This window comes from Gigantopelta aegis, chromosome 13, assembly GCF_016097555.1.
Source record: "Gigantopelta aegis isolate Gae_Host chromosome 13, Gae_host_genome, whole genome shotgun sequence".
Taxonomy (NCBI): domain Eukaryota; kingdom Metazoa; phylum Mollusca; class Gastropoda; order Neomphalida; family Peltospiridae; genus Gigantopelta; species Gigantopelta aegis.
This window is the reverse complement of record NC_054711.1, coordinates 39,129,519-39,155,352: the sequence shown is the minus strand read 5'-3', so window position 1 is coordinate 39,155,352 and position 25,834 is coordinate 39,129,519. Positions and strand designations below refer to the sequence as shown.

Below are 25,834 nucleotides of genomic sequence, written 5' to 3'. Positions count from 1 at the left end.
CCACTCTCAGGACTGGCTTATAATTGAAAACATACCTAATAAATGAATGGGTCATGTAAGTATGTCCGATGCGAGCACGACACAAAACTATTTCATCCCTTCTGCACCGCCTATAGGAGGACTGCCACTCTCAGGACTGGCTTATAATTGTGAAAACATACGTAATAAATGAATGGGTTATGTAAGTATGTCCGATGCGAGCACGACACAAAACTATTTCATCCCTTCTGCACCGCCTATAGGAGGACTGCCATTCTCAGGACTGGCTTATAATTGTGAAAACATACCTAATAAATGAATGGGTCATGTAAGTATGTCCGATGCCAGCACGACACAAAACTATTTCATCCCTTCTGCACCGCCTATAGGAGGACTGCCACTCTCAGGACTGGCTTATAATTGTGAAAACATACCTAATAAATGAATGGGTCATGTAAGTATGTCCGATGCCAGCACGACACAAAACTATTTCATCCCTTCTGCACCGCCTATAGGAGGACTGCCACTCTCAGGACTGGCTTATAATTGTGAAAACATACCTAATAAATGAATGGGTCATGTAAGTATGTCCGATGCCAGCACGACAAAACTATTTCATCCCTTCTGCACCGCCTATAGGAGCACGACACTGCATCCCTTCTGCACCGCCTATACTCCACTCTCAGGACTGGCTTATAATTGTGAAAACATACCTAATAAATGAATGGGTAATGTAAGTATGTCCGATGCCAGCACGACACAAAACTATTTCATCCCTTCTGCACCGCCTATAGGAGGACTGCCACTCTCAGGACTGGCTTATAATTGTGAAAACATACCTAATAAATGAATGGGTAATGTAAGTATGTCCGATGCGAGCACGACACAAAACTATTTCATCCCTTCTGCACCGCCTATAGGAGGACTGCCACTCTCTCAGGACTGGCTTATAATTGTGAAAACATACCTAATAAATGAATGGGTAATGTAAGTATGTCCGATGCGAGCACAACACAAAACTATTTCATCCCTTCTGCACCGCCTATAGGAGGACTGCCACTCTCAGGACTGGCTTATAATTGTGAAAACATACCTAATAAATGAATGGGTAATGTAAGTATGTCCGATGCCAGCACGACACAAAACTATTTCATCCCTTCTGCACCGCCTATAGGAGGACTGCCACTCTCTCAGGACTGGCTTATAATTGTGAAAACATACCTAATAAATGAATGGGTAATGTAAGTATGTCTGATGCCAGCACGACAAAACTATTTCATCCCTTCTGCACCGCCTATAGGAGGACTGCCACTCTCAGGACTGGCTTATAATTGTGAAGACATACCTAATAAATGAATGGGTAATGTAAGTATGTCCGATGCGAACACGACACAAAACTATTTCATCCCTTCTGCACCGCCTATAGGAGGACTGCCACTCTCAGGACTGGCTTATAATTGTGAAAACATACCTAATAAATGAATGGGTAATGTAAGTATGTCCGATGCCAGCACGACAAAGCTATTTCATCCCTTCTGCACCGCCTATAGGAGGACTGCCACTCTCAGGACTGGCTTATAATTGTGAAAACATACCTAATAAATGAATGGGTAATGTAAGTATGTCCGATGCGAGCTCGACACAAAACTATTTCATCCCTTCTGCACCGCCTATAGGAGGACTGCCACTCTCAGGACTGGCTTATAATTGTGAAAACATACCTAATAAATGAATGGGTTATGTAAGTATGTCCGATGCCAGCACGACACAAAACTGTTTCATCCCTTCTGCACCGCCTATAGGAGGACTGCCACTCTCAGGACTGGCTTATAATTGTGAAAACATACCTAATAAATGCATGGGTAATGTAAGTATGTCCGATGCCAGCACGACACAAAACTATTTCATCCCTTCTGCACCGCCTATAGGAGGACTGCCACTCTCAGGACTGGCTTATAATTGTGAAAACATACCTAATAAATGAATGGGTAATGTAAGTATTGCCGATGCCAGCACGACACAAAACTATTTCATCCCTTCTGCACCGCCTATAGGAGGACTGCCACTCTCAGGACTGGCTTATAATTGTGAAAACATACCTAATGAATGAATGGGTAATGTAAGTATGTCCGATGCCAGACAAAACTATTTCATCCCTTCTGCACCGCCTATAGGAGGACTGCCACTCTCTTAGGACTGGCTTATAATTGTGAAAACATACCTAATAAAGAGATCGTCCATAAAAGCCAACTTAAACGACATGATATTGTGTCGCCATTATTTGACTTCATCTCTTTATCAGGGGGCAGGACCTAACCCAGTGGTAAAGGATTCACTTCATGCTCGGTCAGTCTAGGATCGATTCCCATTGGGCTATTTCTCATTCCAGCCAATGCTCCACAACTGGTGTAACAAATGCCTTGGTATGTACTACCCTGTCTGTGGGATGATGCATATAAAAGATCCCTTGCTACTAATGGGGAAAATGTAGCAGGTTTCCTCTCCAAGACTATATGTCAAATTACCTTGTGTTTGACATCCAATATAGCCAGGACTTTTGGTTTGCAGTTGCTCTTTAGTTTGGATCGAGACAAAGCCACCATCCCACAGACAGGAGAGCAAATACCATGGCTTTTGATATACTAGCTGTGATGCACTGGCTGGAATGAGAAATAGCCCAATGGGCCCACTGACGGGGATTGATCCGAAACCAATCACATATCAAGCGAACGCTTTACTACTGGGCTTTTAATATTTTATCACTTATGAATGAGTATATATTTATATTTACTTATGAATGGGAACTCCTCCTACCCCCCAAAAAAAACACAACAAACCAGAAAAGAAACAAGAACCTTTTATTAGCATAAAGTGTATATGCATTACAGTTTATGGCTTACACACACACACACACAATTTAGTAATTTTTCAATGTATGGTAGGTACTTTGTTAAATTTATTATCTATTTTATGATATTGTGTACTTAATTATTTTTTGCAATTTTATAACTTAAATTAATAATTTACACATTTAAAGTTATGCAAACTAAAACTAATAAAAGACTGGTTACCATTTTGCATATTATGTTTGCACTGTATTACTATTAGTATTGGAGCAACAAAACTGGGTTCCAGTGTAAAAAAGATAATGGCAGCAAACAATAAACTTTTGTATTTTCAACGATTACACTTCATAACTTGAATAAAGTTATATCGGTATGTCAAAGATTACTGGTGGCAAACTATTTGTTAGTGAAATATTGCATGTGACAGCAGATCGAAAGAAATGACTTGTAGATGTTTCTTTTGTTTTCGTAGGATCGTACTGGCGTAGATATATATATATTTTGACCACTTGCTATTGGGATCACACAGAGTAACTTTTACTGGCCCAGTTCCAAAAACCACTGACCTCGGGTATCAGTCCACCATATTCTAGAACCTCTGAGTAAAGATAAACCACATAGATAATGATACACTACATAGGTATGATACACTACATAGGTAATGATACACTACATAGATAATGATGCACCATATAAGTAATGATACACTACATAGGTAATGATACACTACATAGGTAATGATACACCACACAAGTAACAATACACAATTTAGGTAACAATACACTACATAGGTAATGATACACTAAATAGATAACGATACACTACATAAGTAATGATACACAACTTAGGTAACAATACACTACATAGGTAATGATACACTACATAGATAACGATACACTACATAAGTAATGATACACAACTTAGGTAACAATACACTACATGGGTAATGATACACTACATAGATAACGATACACTACATAAGTAATGATACACAACATAGGTAACGATACACAACATAGGTAATGATACACCGCATAGGTTATGATACACTACATAGGTAATGATACATCATATAGGGAATGATACACAACATAGGTAATGATACACAACATAGGTAATGATACACTACACAAGTAACGATACACTACATAGGTATTGGTTCAATACACAGGTAATGATACCTACATAGGTAACGATACACTACATAGGTAACGATACACTACATAGGTATTGGTTCAATACACAGGTAATGATACCCTACATATGTAACAATACACTACATAGGTAACGATACACAAATAGATAACGATACACTACATAGGTAATTGTACACTACATAGATAACGATACACTACATAGGTAATTGTACACTGCATAGGTAATTGTACCCTACATAGGTAATGATACACAGCATAGGTAATGATACACTGTATATGTAAAAATACACTGCATAGGTAAATGATACACTATACATATAATAGGTAATGATACACTAAATAGGTAAATGATACACCAAATAGGTAATGATACACTATATATAAGTAATGATATACTACATAGATTATGATAACAATACACAGGTAATGATACACTACATAGGTAATGATACAATATACACAGGTAATGATACACTACACAGATTATGACAATGATACACAACATAGGTAATGATACAATATACACAGGTAATGATACACAACATAGGTAATGATACAATATACACAGGTAATGATACACAACATAGGTAATGATACAATATACACAGGTAATGATACACAACATAGGTAATGATACAATATACACAGGTAATGATACACTACATAGGTAATGATACACTACACAGATTATGACAATGATACACTACAAAGGTAATGATACAATATACACAGGTAATGATACACAACATAGGTAATGAGTGTTCCTTGAACAGCTTGCTGGAAACAATATAGGATTTATCTTCACACCACACTGTTCACCTGAAATTTAACATAAAAACTATAATTATTATAAACCAGTGATGTCATCAGAAATAACAAGGAAATGAAAATACAGATAGCTAATCATGTTATGTGATACAGTGAAACCTCTGAAGACCGGACCATCTGTAAACCGGAAATTCCATCAAAACTGGACATTTTACAAAGTCCCTTTTTAAAAGCCGGGGCCTTAATTCACTAAACTCTCGCAACTTTGCGATATCGCAGTGCAATGCTAAAAGACTTGCAAAGAGGATGCTTTGTTGTCTAGCAGAGCCTAAGAGAGTTTTTTGAATTAGGCCCCAGGACAGAACACAACCTCTCTAAACTGGATACCTCTTATAACTGGACATCTGTCTTGGTTTCAAGGGTGTCCAGGTTAGAGGGGTTTCACTGTATAATAATGTTGATACAAAAGTCAGTGGTTTTATCTTAAATTTACTAACATTATACATTGATAAGGTAAGATAATATCACGAACAAGCTTACAAATGCTCATTTTAGGGGGGGGGGGGGGGAGTGGGATTTAGCTTAATTGGTTGAGTGCTCTTCAGAAATAACGTGGAAATAAAATTACAGATTGCTAAAGTCAGATCATGTGATACAATCATGTGCATACAAAAGTCATTGGTTTTTATCTTAAAGGGGCGTGCGCTACAACAGCTTGTTCTGAATGTGCATGTAAAGCTCTATGACCTGACCTGTCTTAAAGGGACATTCCTGAGTTTGCTGCATTGTAAGATGATTCCGACTAATAAAATATTTCTACTATTAAACTTACATATTAAATATATTTCCTTGTTTAGAATATCAGTTTCTGTATATTCAATGTGTTTCTGGTTGTCTTAATATTAGTAAGAAGCCCAAACTGGATTTTGTCTTCAAATAATTTCGTACATACAAAATTTTTTTTTTTAGGAAATGAAATGAAATTTAACCTAGTACAAATATTAGAACAACCAGAAACATGTTTAATATACAGCCACTAATAATTTATGCAGAAAAATATATTTGATATGTAATTAAAGTCGTCAAAAAGTCTGTTAGTTGATAACATCTGAAACATTGCAGCAAACTCAGGAATGTCCCTTTAAATACACATGTACTAACATTATACATTGATAAGATAATTACACGTATTAACCAATCAGGAACCAGCTTACAAATGCACATCTATAACAGGGTTGCAATATGTGAAAATTAGATTGTAAAATACATACATTGAATGTATATGAACATTCAGTCGGGAAGCATTTTAATTCTTTTTGATTCCATACCCAGTCCTTCTAAAATGCTCCAAATTATATAAATATTCAACCGAGCAGTCAATTCTTTTTTCTTTTTTTTAAAAATTCTATTAACTTTTTTTTACTAATTGCTATTCTCAAAATTCTGCCCATCTTCAACTCTACCCCCCCCCCCCCCCCCCCCTCCATCCCGAGTCAGGCCACTGATCTTATCTAATTTCTTTTTCACCACCCGATCTAATCTAGCGACCAAATTTAATGAGTAGAATTTTCTTTATTAATTATATTAATTAGAGATGCGCATAAAAATTTTAAAGGCCTACTATTTAATTTTTGGATGTAAATTTCAAAATTGTCTGCTTAATTATTTTTCTGTCCCGGGACAAGCCCCTGGCTACCCAGAGACAGGCTCGGGACGGACATGCTCGAAACTCTAGTGGTATATGAGCATGTAAAAATTATTCGCACTCGCACTCCATACCCAGTGACAATTTATTAAAATGGCAGTGAAAAATCATGGACTGACCCCTATTAATGACAACCCTGTAACCATTGGCCACAGTGGCATAGTGATGGTGGTGAAAAATCAGCCCCGACTGCTATCTGTAAACATAGGCCTCAAGTGGTTAAACACTCAAAGCTGCTGACTCCTAGTGTATTAATTTGTGTAACATATTATACTGAGCAAAAAACAGAAAAGCCAGTAAATACAAATACCCTGTATGTAATCCCGAGAGTGGGTATTAAAACAGAAATGATGATTTGATATGTATTGAAACAGAAATGATGATTTGATATGTATTAAAACAGAAATGATGATTTGATATGTATTAAAACAGAAATGATGATTTGATATGTATTAAAACAGAAATGATGATTTGATATGTATTAAAACAGAAATGATGATTTGATATGTGTTAAAACAGAAATGATGATTTGATATGTATTAAAACAGAAATGATAATTTGATATGTATTAAATCAGAAATGATGATTGGATATGTATTAAATCAGAAATGATGATTGGATATGTATTAAATCAGAAATGATGATTGGATATGTATTAAATCAGAAATGATGATTGGATATGTATTAAATCAGAAATGATGATTGGATATGTATTAAATCAGAAATGATGATTGGATATGTATTAAATCAGAAATGATGATTGGATATGTATTAAAACAGAAATGATGATTGGATATGTATTAAATCAGAAATGATGATTGGATATGTATTAGATCAGAAATGATGATTGGATATGTATTAAAACAGAAATGATGATTGGATATGTATTAAAACAGAAATGATGATTGGATATGTATTAAAACAGAAATGATGATTGGATATGTATTAAATCAGAAATGATGATTGGATATGTATTAAATCAGAAATGATGATTGGATATGTATTAAATCAGAAATGATGATTGGATATGTATTAAAAGAGAAATGATGATTGGATATGTATTAAAAGAGAAATGATGATTGGATATGTATTAAAACAGAAATGATGATTGGATATGTATTAAAACAGAAATGATGATTGGATATGTATTAAAACAGAAATGATGATTGGATATGTATTCGCGAGTGGACATTATGATTTGATATGTATTGAAACAGAAATTGTGGTCAGTGTTTTGCCACTCATCTTACCTTGTGGTTGCTGTTTTGCCACTCATCTTACCTTGTGGTTGGTGTTTTGCCACTCACCTTACCTTGTGGTCGGTCTTTGCCACCCACCTTACCTTGATGTTTGGTGTTTTACCACTCATCTTACCTTGTGGTCAGTGTTTTGCCACTCATTGTACCTTGTGGTTGGCAGTTTGCCACTCATCTTACCTTGTTGTCAGTGTTTTGCCACTCACCTTACCTTGTGGTTGGCAGTTTGCCACTCATCGTACCTTGTGGTCAGTGTTTTGCCACTCATCTTACCTTGTGGTTGGCAGTTTGCCACTCATCTTACCTTGTGGTCAGTGTTTTGCCACTCATTTTACCTTGTGGTTGGTGTTTTGCCACTCATCTTACCTTGTGGTCAGTGTTTTGCCACTCATCTTACCTTGTGGTTGGTGTTTTGCCACTTATCTTACCTTGTGACCGGTATTTTGCCACTCATCTTACCTTGTTGTCAGTGTTTTGCCACTCATATTACCTTGTTGTCAGTGTTTTGCCACTCATCTTACCTTGTGGTCAGTGTTTTGCCACTCATCTTACCTTGTGGTCAGTGTTTTGCCACTCATCTTACCTTGTGGGTGGTGTTTTGCTACTCATCTTACAGTGTGGTTGGTGTTTTGTCACTCATCTTACCTTGTGGTTTGTGTTTTGCCACTCATCTTACCTTATGGGTGGTGTTTTGCCACTCATCTTACCTTATGGGTGGTGTTTTGCCACTCAACTTACCTTGTGGGTGGTGTTTTGCCACTCATATTACCTTGTGGTTGATGTTTTGCCACTCATCTTACCTTGTGGTTGGTGTTTTGCCACTCATCTTACCTTGTGGCCGGTGTTTTGTGAAGAAGTCTCTCGTTCAGCCAGTCTTCTATCTCAAGTCTTCTCTGTGTTTCAAATGTCAGCTTTTCTGACAGCAGAGAGGCGGAACTGAAAAATGTTTAACGAAACCACTTGAGAACATTGATTTATTTATCATCTGCTATTGGATGTCAAACATATGGTGATTTTGACACAGTCATAGAGAGGAAACCAGCTACATTAGTAGCAACAGATCTTTTATACAAATGTATGTACCATCCCACACAGGATAGCATATACCACGACCTTTAGTATACCAGAAATAGCCCAACGGTCCCATCAATGGGGATCGATTTCAGACTGACCACAAATCAGTCGAGCATCAGATACCAGTAAACACGTAGACAAAATAGTAGAATTAAAAAACTAAAGGAAAAAAACAAACAAAAAACCCCAGAACCTGAATAGTGGACTACAAAAGGTAGGGGATAGGGGGAGCAACTGCCCCCCTAGAGCTAGGGTCTCACTACACAGATCACTTCTGGTTGAGAGTTCATTGATGACGGTCCACTATAGTTCCTAATTATGACACATGTTATGGTTCACATATTCACTTCTAGGAAATGGTGAAGAATTAAAACAATATGTATGTTTAATGGTAAGCCTTCTGGCTGTATTTTACCCATGTTATTTTGTAATATTGTGCATCGACCTTTTGGGACATGGGTATATAGCGCAAGTGACAGCCGGAGTGAATCGGTTAATGAACCACCTGTTTGGACCGGTACTACAGCCAGATGCGGTTATATAGCAAAAAACTGAGACGGAAATGTTCTCAATTTTGGATTGAAAATAAATGCTTATATAATGTATGTTCGCAATGGTGTATGTTGTTAGTGCCAACGAGAACCCATTCTACTGGCAATCTTCGTTTGAAGTTGGGCAATTTAACATGGGTTTCAATGGCAGATGACATCTGTGTAGTGAGACCTAGAGCAAAACCTCAAATTCTGGCAAAAATTATATAGATATTCGGGAAACATTTTCTAACCTGAGACCTTTTTACCATATATTGACATCATTCTACCCTCAAAATTAGTTGTAATCCATGTAAAAATGTGTAGTGATTCGTCTGCAATCCTATATGTAGCTGTTTGGCAGTATTTGAATCATGCATTGGGCAGACTCACCAGGCATACAATATAATCACGGACCACCCCACCCTCCCCACCCACCCACCCCACTCACCCCGAGTCATCAATCGTGGAACAACCCTGGTGTGCTGACTTGGATACTTACGGAACTAGAGTGTGGCAGAATTTCTCCAGAGCAATGCGTTCTTGAATGACGCTATCAAGCCACTTTTTTTTTTTATCATTCAAATCGTCGTAATTTTCTCTGAATGATATTGTTCTGTGATCCTGTAAATACAAAATAATAATAAGTCATGATCATGTAATTATAAAAAATACAAAATAATCATAAGTCATGATCCTGTAATTATAACAAATACAAAATAATAATAAGTCATGATCATGTAATTATAAAAAATACAAAATAATAATAACTCATGATCATGTAATTATAACAAATACAAAATAATAATAAGTCATGATCATGTAATTATAAAAAATACCAAATAATCATAAGTCATGATCCTGTAATTATAACAAATACATAATAATAATAAGTCATGATCCTGTAATTATAACAAATACAAAATAATAATAAGTCATGATCATGTAATTATAAAAAATACAAAATAATAATAAGTCATGATCATGTAATTATAACAAATACAAAATAATCATAAGTCATGATCATGTAATTATAAAAAATACAAAATAATAATAAGTCATGATCCTGTAATTATAAAAAATACAAAATAATAATAACTCATGATCCTGTAATTATAAAAAATACAAAATAATCATAAATCATGATCCTGTAATTATAAAAAATAAAAAATAATAATAAGTCATGATCCTGTAATTATAAAAAATACAAAATAATAATAAGTCATGATCCTGTAATTATAAAAAAATACAAAATAATCATAAGTCATGATCCTGTAATTATAACAAATACATAATAATAATAAGTCATGATCCTGTAATTATAACAAATACAAAATAATAATAAGTCATGATCATGTAATTATAAAAAATACAAAATAATAATAAGTCATGATCATGTAATTATAACAAATACAAAATAATCATAAGTCATGATCATGTAATTATAAAAAATACAAAATAATAATAAGTCATGATCATGTAATTATAACAAATACAAAATAATCATAAGTCATGATCCTGTAATTATAAAAAATAAAAAATAATAATAACTCATGATCCTGTAATTATAAAAAATAAAAAATAATCATAAATCATGATCCTGTAATTATAAAAAATAAAAAATAATAATAAGTCATGATCCTGTAATTATAAAAAATACAAAATAATAATAAGTCATGATCCTGTAATTATAAAAAAATACAAAATAATCATAAGTCATGATCCTGTAATTATAATAATGATAAAACAATAATAATCACGATCCTGTAATTATAATAAATACAAAATAATAATAACCAGAATCATGTAATTATGTTTACCAATTTATAATAAGTCATGATGCTGTAATTATAATAATTACACAATAATAATAAACATGATCCTGTAAGCATAATATTTACAAATGATCCTGTAATTATAATTATACAATAACGAGCATTCTGAAAGTACTACTAAACCAATACATATGTCCCCTGCCAGGCCAAACACATCTCAAAGATCTGGACAGTTTCAGCTATAAAAAAAAAGAAGTTTGAAGTTTGTTTTGCTTAACGACACCACTAGAGCACATTGATTTATTAATCATCGGCTATTGGATGGCAAACATTTGTTTATTTTGACATATAGTCTTAGAGAGAAAACCCGCTACATTTTCCATTAGTAGCAAGAGACCTTTTATATGCACCATCACATGGACAGGATATCACGTACCACGGCAGTTGATATACCAGTCGGTGTGCCACTTCATGGGCTACTACTCTTTTCGATTAGCAGCAAGGTATCTTTTATATGCACCATCCCACAGACAGGATAGCACATACCACAGCCTTTGATATACCAGTTGAGGTGCACTGGTTGGAACAAGAAATAGCCCAATGGGCATAAAAAAAAAAGAGTATAGTTAACCAATGATACACAGCTTTTAGTTCATAGACCTGTTAAAAGTTACATATATATGTATTCTTAAATGGCCTGACAAATATTTTACAATGCTTTTAATATAGTCACCCTTTAGCAATTCTGTACAAATATAACTGTTGAGGAAATGGGGGTAGGGTCATAAAACAGGTCGATACACACAGAAAGCTGCGAGTCCTGCAATGCTATCATACTTTTTCCATCTCTAGGGTGACAAAAATCACTATGAGCATTCGTCCCTCCAGGTACTGGTATATCAAAGGCCGTGGTATGTACTACCCTGTCTGTGGGATGGTGCATATAAAAGATTCCTTGCTGCTAATAAAAAAGAGTAGGTAATGAAGTGGCAACAGCGGGTTTTCTCTCTCAGTGTCTGTGTGGTCCATAACCATATGTCTGACGCCATATAACTGTAAATAAAATGTGTTGGGTGCATTGTTAAATAAAACATTTCCTTTTTCCCGCCAGGTGCTACCAATTGGTCAAATTTTGGGTCCTTGCTCATAGACTAATGTTGGTTGTCTCACACAAGATCAATTCCCATCTTTGACAATGTTAACATTTATCAATAAAATTAATAATTACATGTATTATTCAAGATCATGATGGCCTTTAAATTACACATTCGAGGGTGGGTCCACATTCCCCGTCATGGACAGAACTCTCTGGCGAAGTCAGAGGCTGTGCCCATGACAGGTGTGCTTGAACAGTTCTCTGATGGAAGCATGCCAATGGTACCCACCTTGTTGTAGATGGTTTTGAAAAATGCATTAAATGCCTCATTGAGTTGGTTCGCCTGCTTGATCAAACTCTTCAAACATTCTACAGGTGGTCTGTGTCAACATATAAAACATACACATGTACAGTCAGTTTGTGTCAAAAGGAAACCGATGAATTGGCATATAACTCTATAATAAATAATGTTAAAATGTATATTGAATATAAAATGTATATTAAATAACTCTATAATAAATAATGTTAAAATGTATGTTAAATATAAAATGTATATTAAATAACTCTATAATAAATAATGTTAAAATGTATATTGACTATAAAATGTATATTAAATAACTCTATAATAAATAATGTTAAAATGTATATTGAATATAAAATGTATATTAAATAACTCTATAATAAATAATGTTAAAATGTATATTGACTATAAAATGTATATTAAATAACTATAATAAATGTTAAAATGTATATTGAATATACAATGTATATTAAATAACTCTATAATAAATAATGTTAAAATGTATATTGAATAACTCTATAAAAAATTTAAAATGTATATTAAATAACTATAATAAATAATGTTAAAATGTATATTAATTAACTATAATAAATAATGTTAAAATGTATATTAAATAACTCTATAATAAATAATGTTAAAATGTATTTTAAATAACTCTAATAAATAATGTTAAAATATATATTAAATAACTCTATAATAAATAATGTTAAAAATGTATATTAAATAACTCTATAATAAATAATGTTAAAATATATATTAAAAAACATATTGTCGAGTTTTAAACCCATACCAAATCAAGTAACGTACATTACTTAATAAAAAAAATTATAATCTCAGTCTCCCCCCCTCAATCTCGGTCAGCTCCCTTCTCAATCTCAGTCAGCTCCCCCCCTCAATCTCGGTCAGCTCCCCCCAGATCTGTCAGCTCCCCCAACCTTGGTCACCTCCCCCATCTCGGTCAGCTCCCCCAATCTTGGTCAGCTCCCCCCATCTTGGTCAGCTCCCCCCCCAATCTCGGTCAGCTCCCCTCTCAATCTCAGTCAGCTCCCCCTCAATCTCAGTCAGCTCCCCCTCAATCTCAGTCAGCTCCCCCCTCAATCTCAGTCAACTCCCCCCAATTTCAGTAAATTCCCCCCAATCTCAGTCAGCTCCCCCTCAATGTCAGTCAGCTCCCACCTCAATATCAGTCAGCTCCCCCAATCTCAGTCAGAATCTCAGAATGTCTACTTGCTTTCGCCATAACAATTCATTGGTTCTCTTTCAACACAAACAACATCTAATCAGTTAAAAGCGAATAATCTAGCTATACAAGTACATATAGATACACGTAGTAATAACTTTGTGAAGGGGAAAGGGGAAAAAGAAAAAAAAGAAACAAACACAAAGATAAGAAAATGAAGGAAAAACCCACATACCAGACACCCCTTGGCATTCTTTTGAAAATGTTGTCACGTTTTGTTCACAAGATATTACAAACGGTGGGTTTTCAATTTATTAAAGATTTCTATGAAACACACAACTCACTAACATTATCAATATATAGTAATTTAATGGTCTATTAATTTTCACCCATGATGCCAAGATGGTTAAGCATTTTTAAAAACAAGGGTGCAGTATTTTTTTATGACATCGTGAAATTTACCTTTTTTTTAAAATGGACTCACCTTTCTTGTTCCAGCGGCTTCTCTGGCTCTGTCTCATTGTTGATCACCTGAATAGCAAAGTTAAAAGTTTTTTTGTTTAACTACACCACTAGAGAACAATGATTTAAAAATCATCGGCTATTGGATGTCAAACATTTCATATCTGAATATTAAGTAATGGCTAAAACGGAATAATAGTTAAATATAAAGTTTACAAACAATGATGTATTAAGCTCCAGGGCCCTGTTCCACGAAGCAGTCTTAGTGCTAAGTCTACCTTTAGTGCTTAACTACCTTATGTACTTAAAGCGATCTTAGCACTAAGATCGCTTCGTGGAACGAGGCCCTGATATATAGATTACTGCACTATGTTTTCAGGTATTGTCAATATTGTATAGTAAGAACAAAAACAATTTATTATCCTCATATATATACATATATATACATACTCGCAGAAAAAGTCCCTGTACACCAAATGAATGAATACAGAATTGTATTTACTAGAATTCTGGTGATGAAAACTTAAGAAAATGATTGTGTAACCAGTCCTTTCCATATTCCAGAGGTGTTCTGTCAAATGCACATATATACTATTCACGCTTTATGCGCACAGCCATTTTGAGTCATGTGCTCCTGTTTGACATAATTTTTCTTATCATTGGACTGCAAAAATTATCGTATGTCTCACTCAGAAAAACACTTTTGGCGGTATCTCCTTGTCAATGTCATCAATGTGATGTTATGGCTCTCAGAAAATGGACATCTTTGAGCGACTGGTATCCTTGAAGTTGGAATGGCATAAAACCTTGTTGATAAGATGTTGTGGTGTTCATTGGTAGCAGTATACAGTTAGCTCCCTTGTGTACCCGGGCACGCAAAGAGTTCTCGTTGGTTTTGCACAGATCCATGTTCGAAGGCTAATTATTTGGAATAGGAAGTAAATTCTTAAGCTTAGTGATAGCCAATGAGTTATTTTGAAAAAGGAGAATTGGTTTGTCACCAGCAGTGCAAATGGTTTAGCTGTAATGAGGCTTGGTATTCATACACCAGGTTTTCCTTGTGATAAAAGTGGGGCACGATCATTTTGGGTAATTTTCAAACAAGCTGATTTTGTCAAAAAATTAATAGCAAAAGCTTTATTCAAATGAGGTTTTTTGTTACAAGGTTTGATGAGCAAAGTTTTCATAAATATATGTGTGATAACCGCCAACACCCGCTTGGGTGTGGTTTGTATTGGTGAGAACATTGTCAAAAATGCACCCAAAATCATGCAGTCAGGACACATTATGATGAAAGTAACACAAATATTTAACTAAAAATATTTAAAATAAGTCCTCTTTATGATTATGACACTTTTTGTAACTTCCTTGAGACTAAAAATACCCGTATGTTTCTTTATTTTTAAACCATAGGTGGGCATTTAGGATGCCATGGGCTGGTATGCATAAATCTCAGCTGAAGATTCACAAATAACTGTGGTCTGCTACCCACTAGTGCTCATGAGAACACCATACAGTGTCTGCAGATTATGTCAATGATTAGCACTACTATTGATCTTCTGTATTTAGGGAGCCTATGTGTAACGTCACGTTTGAAAAATGCCCATACCAGAGGCCTAATTCACTAAACAGAGAGAGACACAGAGAGAGAGAGAGAGAGAGAGAGAGAGAGAGAGAGAGAGAGAGAGAGACGAGAGAGAGAGAGAGAGAGAGAGAGAGAGAGAGAGAGAGAGAGAGAGAGAGAGAGAGAGGGAGAGAGGGAGGGGAGAGAGGAGGGGAGAGAGAGAGAGAGAGGGGAGAGAGAGGAGAGAGAGAGAGAGAGAGAGAGAGAGAGAGAGAGAGAGAGAGAGAGAGAGAGACAGAGAGACAGCGACAGAGACAGAGACAGAGAAAGGTGGTGTGGGGAGATTAAATCTAGGGAGTGGGTTTATCATTAATGATGACTAAATCTGATAGACTAAATATTTATTACAAATATTCTCTTAGACTAATATTTATTACAAATATTCTCTTCTAAGGAAAGAAGGAAATGTTTTTACTTAATAACGCACACAACACATTTCATTTATGGTTATATGGCGTCGGACATATGGTTAAGGACCACACAGATATTGAGGGAAGAAACCTGCTGTAGCCATTTCATTGTCTACTCTTTTCAATTAACAGCAAGGGATCTTTTATATGCACCATCCCATAGACAGGATTGTATATACCACAGCCTTTGATGTACCAGTCGTTGTGCACTGGCTGGAGCGAGAAATAGCCCAATGGGCCCACTGACGGGGATCGATCCCAAACCGACAGTGCACCAAGAGAGGATTTTACCACTGGGTTATGTCCTGCCTCCCTCTTATAAGAATTCGGACATTAAGAAAGATCTCGATGGTTTTCAGCTGTATAACAGGATCTGGTAAACCAGCAATACAGTTTTTATTTCACAGATCTGTCGGTTGTCTCACACAAAATCAGTTCCCATCAGTAACAATGTTAACATTCTTCAATAAAACTGGAGCCTAATTCACAAAGGTCTCTTAATTAGGCTTTGTTAGACAACAAAACATTCTCTTAGCAAGTCTTTTAGGATTGCACTGTGAGATCACAAAGTTGTGAGAGTTTAGTGAATTAGGCTCATCATCATTTTTTGTTACACATTTGATATAACCCACCTCGTCTTTGCCACTCAAGAATGCATCATAAGTGTTATGGAGATCTTGAAGGCCATTCATCTGTTTGATGAAACCTCGCTCGCATTCTGGAGGTGGTCTATAAAATGTAATAACCATCAGTTTACACAGAGTAATCTAGCTACACAAGTAGATATAGTAATAACTTACAGGGTAGATCTGGTAATTTTTGAAGGGGCAAGGGGGGTAGGGGGGAAGAACAAAGAGAAAGACAGAAAGAAAGAATAAAGAAAGAATGATGAAAATACATGGTGAAAAGTGTCAAGGCCAGTTCATTTAGCCCAAATTTCTCTATTGTTTTTGTCCGAATTATAGGATTTTTTCCAGGACTGGGAGTGCATTGCCCCCACTGTCCCCTCCCCATCTCGTATGCTTATGGTGAAAGTTAACATATTTTTTAAATGGACTCACCTTTCTTGTGTTGGTTCATTCTTCACTGTGATAGGGCTGTGTAATAGCTGTAAACAAACCAGTGGAAAGTAAGTCATATATATATTATTTATATATATTTATCATGTAACAGGTAGCATACCTGTTTAGTTGACATATACTTTTAAAAATATACAACTGTGCAAATTTAAAGAAAGGATGGAAGTAACCAGGAAAGAAGAAAGAAAATGTTTTATTTAGCGACGCACTCAACACATTTTATTTACAGTTATATGGCATTAGACATATGGTTAACAACCACACAGATGTTGAGAGAGGAAACCCACTGTCACCAATTCATGGGCTACTCTTTTCGATCACAAGCAAGGGATCTTTTATATGCACCATCCCATAAACAGGATAGCACATACGGTACCACGGCCTTTGATGTACCAGTTGTGGTGCACTGGCTGGAGCAAGAAATAGCCCAATGGGCCCACTGACAGGGATTGATCTCAAACCGACTGTACATCAAGCGAGCACTTTACCACTGGGCTATGTCTTGCACTGTGCAAATTAGATGTAAATTAAGCAGGTCATAGAAGTATGTTCAATGACATGTAAGTAAGCGTACTAGTAACAAAACAAACATGGCTGCATAATTTTCTATCGGCAATGTTCCACAATTGATGGATGCATTCAATCCAGTCATGAAACAAAAACATTTCATTAGCAATTTTAAACAGAAAGTTGTCCTACGTTCTGAAAACAGAAAGGTTATGTGCTAGCTTATTATGTAATAGGGTCATGCACAATTTTCATTCATAAAGACCTTATGTCATATATTTAGACGTCATTTGAATATCAAGAAATAGCCAACTGGAATTATAATTAAGAATAAAGTTTACAAAAAACAAGAAAGTCATCACATTAAGCTTGGAATACATAGATTACAACACTGTCATGAATTTTGATATTGTCAAAATCATATAGTAGGAATAAAAATAATATATTGTGCTCACATATACAAACCTACAAACACATACTTATATATGAGAGAGAGAGAGAGAGAGAGAGAGAGAGAGAGAGAGAGAGAGAGAGAGAGAGAGAGAGAGAGAGAGAGAGAGAGAGAGAGAGAGAGAGAGAGAGAGAGAGAGAGAGACAGACAGAGAGAGACAGAGAGAGAGAGAGAGACAGAGAGACAGAGGGTGGGGTGGGTGGGCAGATGGTGGAGACAGTCGAAGGGGAGGGGAAACTAAATCTAGGGAGTGGGTTATCATCACGACTAAATCTGATAGACTGTAAATATGTCTTACAAATATTCTCTTATAAGGATTCTTGGGTGTTGTTTTCACTTCCTCAGGTTGTTCAGGTAATGGAGGCTTAACTTCCTCCACAGACTCTGTGACCTTCACCTGAAAACCATGGCAACAGAGACTGTAAATAAAACATTTGAGACAAGAAACTATGTTTTAGTTAGAAATATCAAGCACCCCCCCCCCCCAACTGACCCTACATCTCTCCTCATGAAACATCCAGCAAGCACTCCCCACTGACCTACATTCCTCCTCATGAGACCTCCAGCAAGCACTCCCCCACTGACCTACATCCCTCCCCCATCAGACCTCCAGCAAGCACTCCCCAACTGACCTACATCCCTCCCCTATCAGACCTCTAGTAAGCACCTATCTATCTGGCCTACATCCCTCATGGGACCTCCAGCAAACACTCCCCCTCTGTCCTACATCCCTACCCCATCAGACCTCCAGCAAGCACTCCCCTACTGACCTACATCCCTCCCCTATCAGACCTCCAGCAAACACTCCTCCCACTGACCTACATTCCTCCCCTACCAGACCTCCAGCAAGCTCTCTCCTATCGACCCTATATCCTATCACACATACTACAAGCACTCCACCACTAACCCTATATCCTATCACACATACTGCAAGCACTCCACCACTAACCCTATATCCTATCAGACATACTGCAAGCACTCCACCACTAACCCTATATCCTATCAGACATCCTGCAAGCACTTCACCACTAACCCTATATCCTATCAGACATCCTGCAAGCACTTCACCACTAACCCTATATCCTATCAGACATCCTGCAAGCACTTCACCACTAACCCTATATCCTATCAGACATCCAGCAAGCACTCCCCCACTGACCTACATCCCTAACCCATCAGACCTCCAGCAAGCACTCCCCCACTGACCTACATTCCTCCCCTACCAGACCTCCAGCAAGCTCTCTCCTATCGACCCTATATCCTATCACACATACTGCAAGCACTCCACCACTAACCCTATATCCTATCAGACATACTGCAAGCACTCCACCACTAACCCTATATCCTATCAGACATCCTGCAAGCACTTCACCACTAACCCTATATCCTATCAGACATCCTGCAAGCACTTCACCACTAACCCTATATCCTATCAGACATCCTGCAAGCACTTCACCACTAACCCTATATCCTATCAGACATCCTGCAAGCACTCCACCACTAATCCTATATCCTATCAGACATCCTGCAAGCACTTCACCACTAACCCTATATCCTATCAGACATCCAGCAAGCACTCCCCCACTGACCTATATCCCTAACCCATTAGACCTCCAGCAAGCACTCCCCCACTGACCTACATTCCTCCCCTACCAGACCTCCAGCAAGCTCTCTCTTATCGACCCTATATCCTATCAGACATCCTGCAAGCACTTCACCACTAACCCTATATCCTATCAGACCTCCAGCAAGCACTTCACCACTAACCCTATATCCTATCAGACATCCTGCAAGCACTCCACCACTAACCCTATATCCTATCAGACATCCAGCAAGCACTCCCCCACTGACCTACATCCCTACCCCATCAGACCTCCAGCAAGCACTCCCCCACTGACCTACATTCCTCCCCTACCAGACCTCCAGCAAGCTCTCTCCTATTGACCCTATATCCTATCAGACATCCTGCAAGCACTTCACCACTAACCCTATATCCTATCAGACCTCCAGCAAGCACTCCACCACTAACCCTATATCCTATCAGACCTCCAGCAAGCACTCCCCCACTGACCCTACATCCCTCCCCCATCAGACCTCTGGCTAGCTCCCCCCAACAAATTCAGAGCTTTATCCTGCATTCACTATTTACAGTGATTGATTATATGCATGTGGGACTGACAGACAAACAGACAGACAGACAGACAAATGGATAGACAGAGATAGAACCTATCGTCCCTTGAGGCTGGTCTGGGAGGGGACTAAAAATGACACATATAAATTAAAAAATGCAGAATTTGTTTTTTTAAAGTAGATTTCTGTGACAAGGAATAGTTTTCAGGTAGTATACTAGAAAACTGGACATGCAGAAAGATCAGGATGGTTTCCAGCTATAACAAAGAAAGTTGTTAACCAGTAATATACAGTTTTTATTTCACAGATCTGTCAAAGCTTCCAGCTATTACATGTCGGTTGTCTCACACAAACTCAATTCCCATCGATGACAATGTTAACATTCTTCAATAATAAAACTGATAATTATTAGTCAAGACCATGACAACATTTGTTACCCATTTGAGATAACCCACCTCATCTTTGCCACTCAAAAACCCACTGTAAACGTCATGGAGATCTTGAAGGCTGTCCGTCGGTTTGATGAAACCTCGCTCGCTTTCTGGAGGTGGTCTGTAAATGTAATCATAATCAGTTAATCAGTTAATCTAACAATACAAGTAGATCTGGTAATTTTGGAAGCAGCAAGGGGGTGGGGAGGGGGAAGAAAAAGAAAGAAAGAAAGAAAGAAAGAAAGAAAAAACGAAAGAAAGAAAGAAAGAAAGAAAGAAAAAGAAGAAAAAACGAAAGAAAGAAAGAAAAAAAAAGAAAAAAAGAAAGAAAGAAAGAAAGAAAAACGAAAGAAAGAAAGAAAGAAAGAAAGAAAGAAAAGAAAAAAAAAGGTCATTGTTTGTAAATTTTATATGTTTTGTTGATAAAATGCTCTGTGTTTGGTTTGGTTTGTTTTTATTAAGGATTTCTACAATACACACAATTCACAAATATTATATATAGTAAGATGCTCTACTATTTCAACCCAACATGCCAAGATGTGTAATATTTAAAAACACAAAGTGTCCATTAACAGAATTCGAACCTACTGCACCAACTTGCATGGCATTTGACAACCTGTGGAGGTAGGACGTAGCCCAGTGGCAAAGCACTCGCTTGATGCACGGTCGGTCTGGGATCGATCCTCATCAGTGGGCCCATTGGGCTATATTTCTCACTCCAGCCGGTGCACAATGACTGGTTTTTCAAAAACTGGGGTATGTGCTATCCTGTCTATAGACTGTGAATATAAAAGATCCCTTGCTACTAATGGAAAAATGTAGCGGGTTTCCTCTCGAAGACCATATGTCAAAATTACCAAATGTTTGACATCCAATAGACGATGGTTAATAAATCAACGTGCTCTAGTGGTGTCATTAAACAAACAAATAAACTGACAGCCTATGACTGTTTTAAAAACAAGGGTGTACTACACACAATAATTATAGCATTTTCTGATGACTTAGTAACAGTTATTGTATTTTTAAAATGGACTCACCTCTCTTGTACTGGTTTATTCTCCGCTGTGATAGGGCTGTGTAATAGCTGTAAACAAACCAGTGAACAGTAAGTCATTCATCACGGTCCACTATAGTTCCTGACTGTAACGCAAGTTACGGTTCATATATTCACTTCTAGGAAATGGTGAAGAATTAAAACAATATGTATGTTTAATGGTAAGCCTACTAGCTGTATACTGCCCATGTTATTTTGTATTGGTAATCTTCATTTGAAGTTGGGCAATTTAAATGGGATTCAGTGGCACATGACATCTGTGTAGTGAGACCTAAGGTGATATTTTTCAGATGACATACTTTAAAAAATTAACAACTGTGCAAATTACATGTAAATTAATCAGGTCATTTGAGTCCATAGTAGGAATAAAAATAATTTATTATGCTCGTATATACAGACCTACAAACACATACTCATGAGAGACAGAGAGAGAGAGAGAGAGAGAGAGAGAGAGAGAGAGAGAGAGAGAGAGAGAGAGAGAGAGAGAGAGAGAGAGAGAGAGAGAGACAGATACAGAGAGACAGAGAGAGATTGAGAGATTGAGAGAGAGAGAGCGAGAGAGACAAAGAGAGAGAGACAGAGAGCGAGGTACAGGGGGGAGGGGGAGACAGACGAGGGGGAACTAAATCTAGGGAGTGGGTTATCATCACGACTAAATCTGATAGACTGTAAATATGTCTTACAAATATTCTCTTATAAGGATTCTTGGGTGTTGTTTTCACTTCCTCAGGTTGTTCAGGTAATGGAGGCATAACTTCCTCCACAGACTCTGTGACCTTCACCTGAAAACCATGGTAACAGAGACAAGAAACTAAGTTTTAGCTAGAAACACCTCACCACATTGCAAGAGGACCAAGCACTCCCCCACTGACCTACATCCCTTCCCTATCAGTCCTCTAGCAATCACTCCCCCACTGAGGTCTCACTACACAGATCACTTCCGGGTGAGAGGTCATTCATCATGGTCCACTTAGTTCCTAATTGTGACACAAGTTATGGTTCACATATTCACTGTATTTTGCCCATGTTATTTTGTAATATTGTGCATTGACCTTTTGGGACATGGGTGTATAGCGCAAGAGACAGCCGGAGTAAATCGGTTAATGTTCGGAATGGTACTACAGCCAGATGCGGTCATATAGCAAAAAACTGAGATGGAAATGTTCCCAATTTTGGAGTGAAAATAAATGCTTATATAATGTATGTTCGCAATGGTGTATGTTGTTAGTGCCAACGAGAACCCGTTCTTTTGGCAACCTTCATTTGAAGTTGGCCAATTTAACATGGATTTCAATGGCAGATGACATCTGTGTTGTGAGACCTGACCCTAAATCCTTCCCCTATCAGTCCTCTAGCAAATACTCCCCCACTGACCAACATCCCTCCTCTATCAGACCTCCAGCAAGCACTCCCCTACTGACCTACATCCTTCCCTTATCAGATCTCCAGCAAGCACTCCCCTACTGACCTACATCCTTCCCTTATCAGATCTCCAGCAAGCACTCCCTAGTGACCTACATCCTTCCCTTATCAGATCTCCAGCAAGCACTCCCTACTGACCTACATCCTTCCCTTATCAGATCTCCAGCAAGCACTCCCCTACTGACCTACATCCTTCCCTTATCAGATCTCCAGCAAGCACTCCCCTACTGACCTACATCCTTCCCTTAACAGATCTCCAGCAAGCACTCCCCTACTGACCTACATCCTTCCCTTATCAGATCTCCAGCAAGCACTCCCCTACTGACCTACATCCTTCCCTTATCAGATCTCCAGCAAGCACTCCCCTACTGACCTACATCCTTCCCTTATCAGATCTCCAGCAAGCACTCCCTACTGACCTACATCCCTCCCTATCAGATCTCCAGCAAGCACTCCCTACTGACCTACATCCCTCCCTATCAGATCTCCAGCAAGCACTCCCCTACTGACCTACATCCTTCCCTTATCAGACCTCCAGCAAGCACTCCCCTACTGACCTACATCCTTCCCTTATCAGATCTCCAGCAAGCACTCCCTACTGACCTACATCCCTCCCTATCAGATCTCCAGCAAGCACTCCCCTACTGACCTACATCATTCCCTTATCAGACCTCCAGCAAGCACTCCCCTACTGACCTACATCCTTCCCTTATCAGATCTCCAGCAAGCACTCCCCTACTGACCTACATCCTTCCCTTATCAGATCTCCAGCAAGCACTCCCCTACTGACCTACATCCCTCCTCTATCAGACCTCCAGCAAGCACTCCCCTACATCCTCCCCATCAGACCTCCAGCAAGCACTCCCCTACATCCTCCCCATCAGACCTCCAGCAAGCACTCCCCTACTGACCTACATCCCTCCCTATCAGACATCCAGCAAGCACTCCCCTACTGACCTACATCCTCCCCATCAGACCTCCAGCAAGCACTCCCCTACTGACCTACATCCCTCCCTATCAGACCTCCAGCAAGCACTCCCCTACTGACCTACATCCTCCCCATCAGACCTCCAGCAAGCACTCCCCTACTGACCTACATCCCTCCCTATCAGACCTCCAGCAAGCACTCCCCTACTGACCTACATCCTCCCCATCAGACCTCCGGCAAGCACTCCTCTACTGACCTACATCCCTCCCTATCAGACCTCCAGCAAGCACTCCCCTACATCCTCCCCATCAGACCTCCAGCAAGCACTCCCCTACTGACCTACATCCCTCCCTATCAGACCTCCGGCAAGCACTCCCCTACTGACCTACATCCCTCCCTATCAGACCTCCAGCAAGCACTCCCCTACATACTCCCCATCAGACCTCCAGCAAGCACCCCTCTACTGACCTACATCCCTCCCCCATCAGTTTTCCAGCAAGCAATACACATAATAGCTTTTATATCAGAGATCTGTCAAAGTTACAGATCGCGGTTGTTTCACACAAGATCAATTCCCATTGGTGACAATGTTAACATTCTTCACTGAAACTGATAATTATTATTTAACATCATGGCGTTTGTTACACATTCGAGATGACCCACCTCGTCTTTGCCACTCAAGAATGCATCGTAAGCGTCATGGAGATCTTGAAGGCTGTCCATCTGTTTGATGAAACCTCGCTCACATTCTGGAGGTGGTCTATAAATGCAATAATAATCAATTAACAGAGTAATGTAGCAGAGTAATAAAAGCTCTATTTTTATTAAAGATTTCTACAATACACACAAATGACAAATATTATCAAAATATATAGAGGATAATAAATAAGTTACCAGTTATTATCAAATTTATGTACCAAGTGAAATAATTTTCACTTATCACGAGCTTTATAAATTTCATAATAACTGGTACCGAGATTGTTATTCTATTTATTACCCCAGCTATTTGTTTTTTTTTAAAGCCTTTATTTTTGGCTACACGTCCATGTATATAGAAACAATGTAAACCACTTTACACTGTTCTGGGTATTGCTTTAACTTTCTATTTTAATCACGGTTCACAGATAACTTTCAAAAACCAAACTTCTATATATTCTGTAAACAAATAAAAAATTATAATGAATTGCATTAAACTCCCATTTTATTACAAGCTTAACACTGAAAACAGGAAGGCACAAACGCTTTAAACTACATGAAGTCATTTTGTGTGCTTTGCCAAATCGTGATGAAGTCATATTTAGTACCAACAAGGTGATTGGTTTGTTGGTGTTAAATCGCCCAATAGTAGCATACATTAAACCAATGCAGAATATTTCCCCAGAGAAGATACATTAAACTAATGCAGAATATTTCCCCAGAGAAAATATGAAAAATATTTTCCCTGTTATAAGCGACTGCTGAGGTAATAAATTGAGATTATTATACAAACTTGTGTGTCATACTGAATTTATGAAACAAGTGTCAGAATTCCTGTATTGCCCGAATGAGAGTGAGGGTAATACATGAATCCTGACACGAGTTTCATAAAATTAGTACGATTTCTTTATTATCCATATTATCGATAATATTATTTTTATGAATAACAAGGACCATGTCAAAACATTTCAAA

General features: G+C 37.7%; 1 protein-coding gene across 4 annotated transcripts in view; it reads right to left on the bottom strand.

The window, feature by feature from the left end:
* Positions 1-2,823: 2,823 nt before the first annotated feature.
* The window catches only part of LOC121387770 (probable serine/threonine-protein kinase kinX), a 33,586-nt gene continuing 10,575 nt past the window's right edge, over positions 2,824-25,834 (bottom strand). The window contains exons 6-18 of one of the 4 annotated variants that reach the window (XR_005959876.1): positions 24,829-24,925; positions 22,499-22,597; positions 21,799-21,845; positions 20,786-20,882; positions 18,499-18,597; positions 17,225-17,271; positions 16,796-16,892; positions 14,152-14,198; positions 12,476-12,566; positions 9,818-9,939; positions 8,543-8,647; positions 4,730-4,801; positions 2,824-4,645 (exon numbers count right to left, since the gene is read on the bottom strand). Coding sequence is in view for 3 of the 4 variants with exons in the window: in XM_041518973.1 (XP_041374907.1) it covers positions 4,798-4,801; positions 8,543-8,647; positions 9,818-9,939; positions 12,476-12,566; positions 14,152-14,198; positions 16,796-16,892; positions 17,225-17,271; positions 18,499-18,597; positions 20,786-20,882; positions 21,799-21,845; positions 22,499-22,597; positions 24,829-24,925 (952 nt within the window). In the remaining variant the exon portion in view is untranslated. Of the gene's footprint in view, positions 4,802-8,542; positions 8,648-9,817; positions 9,940-12,475; positions 12,567-14,151; positions 14,199-16,795; positions 16,893-17,224; positions 17,272-18,498; positions 18,598-20,785; positions 20,883-21,798; positions 21,846-22,498; positions 22,598-24,828; positions 24,926-25,834 lie in introns of all 4 variants that reach the window. The other 3 variants (XM_041518973.1, XM_041518975.1, XM_041518974.1) reach the window with 3 other exon arrangements.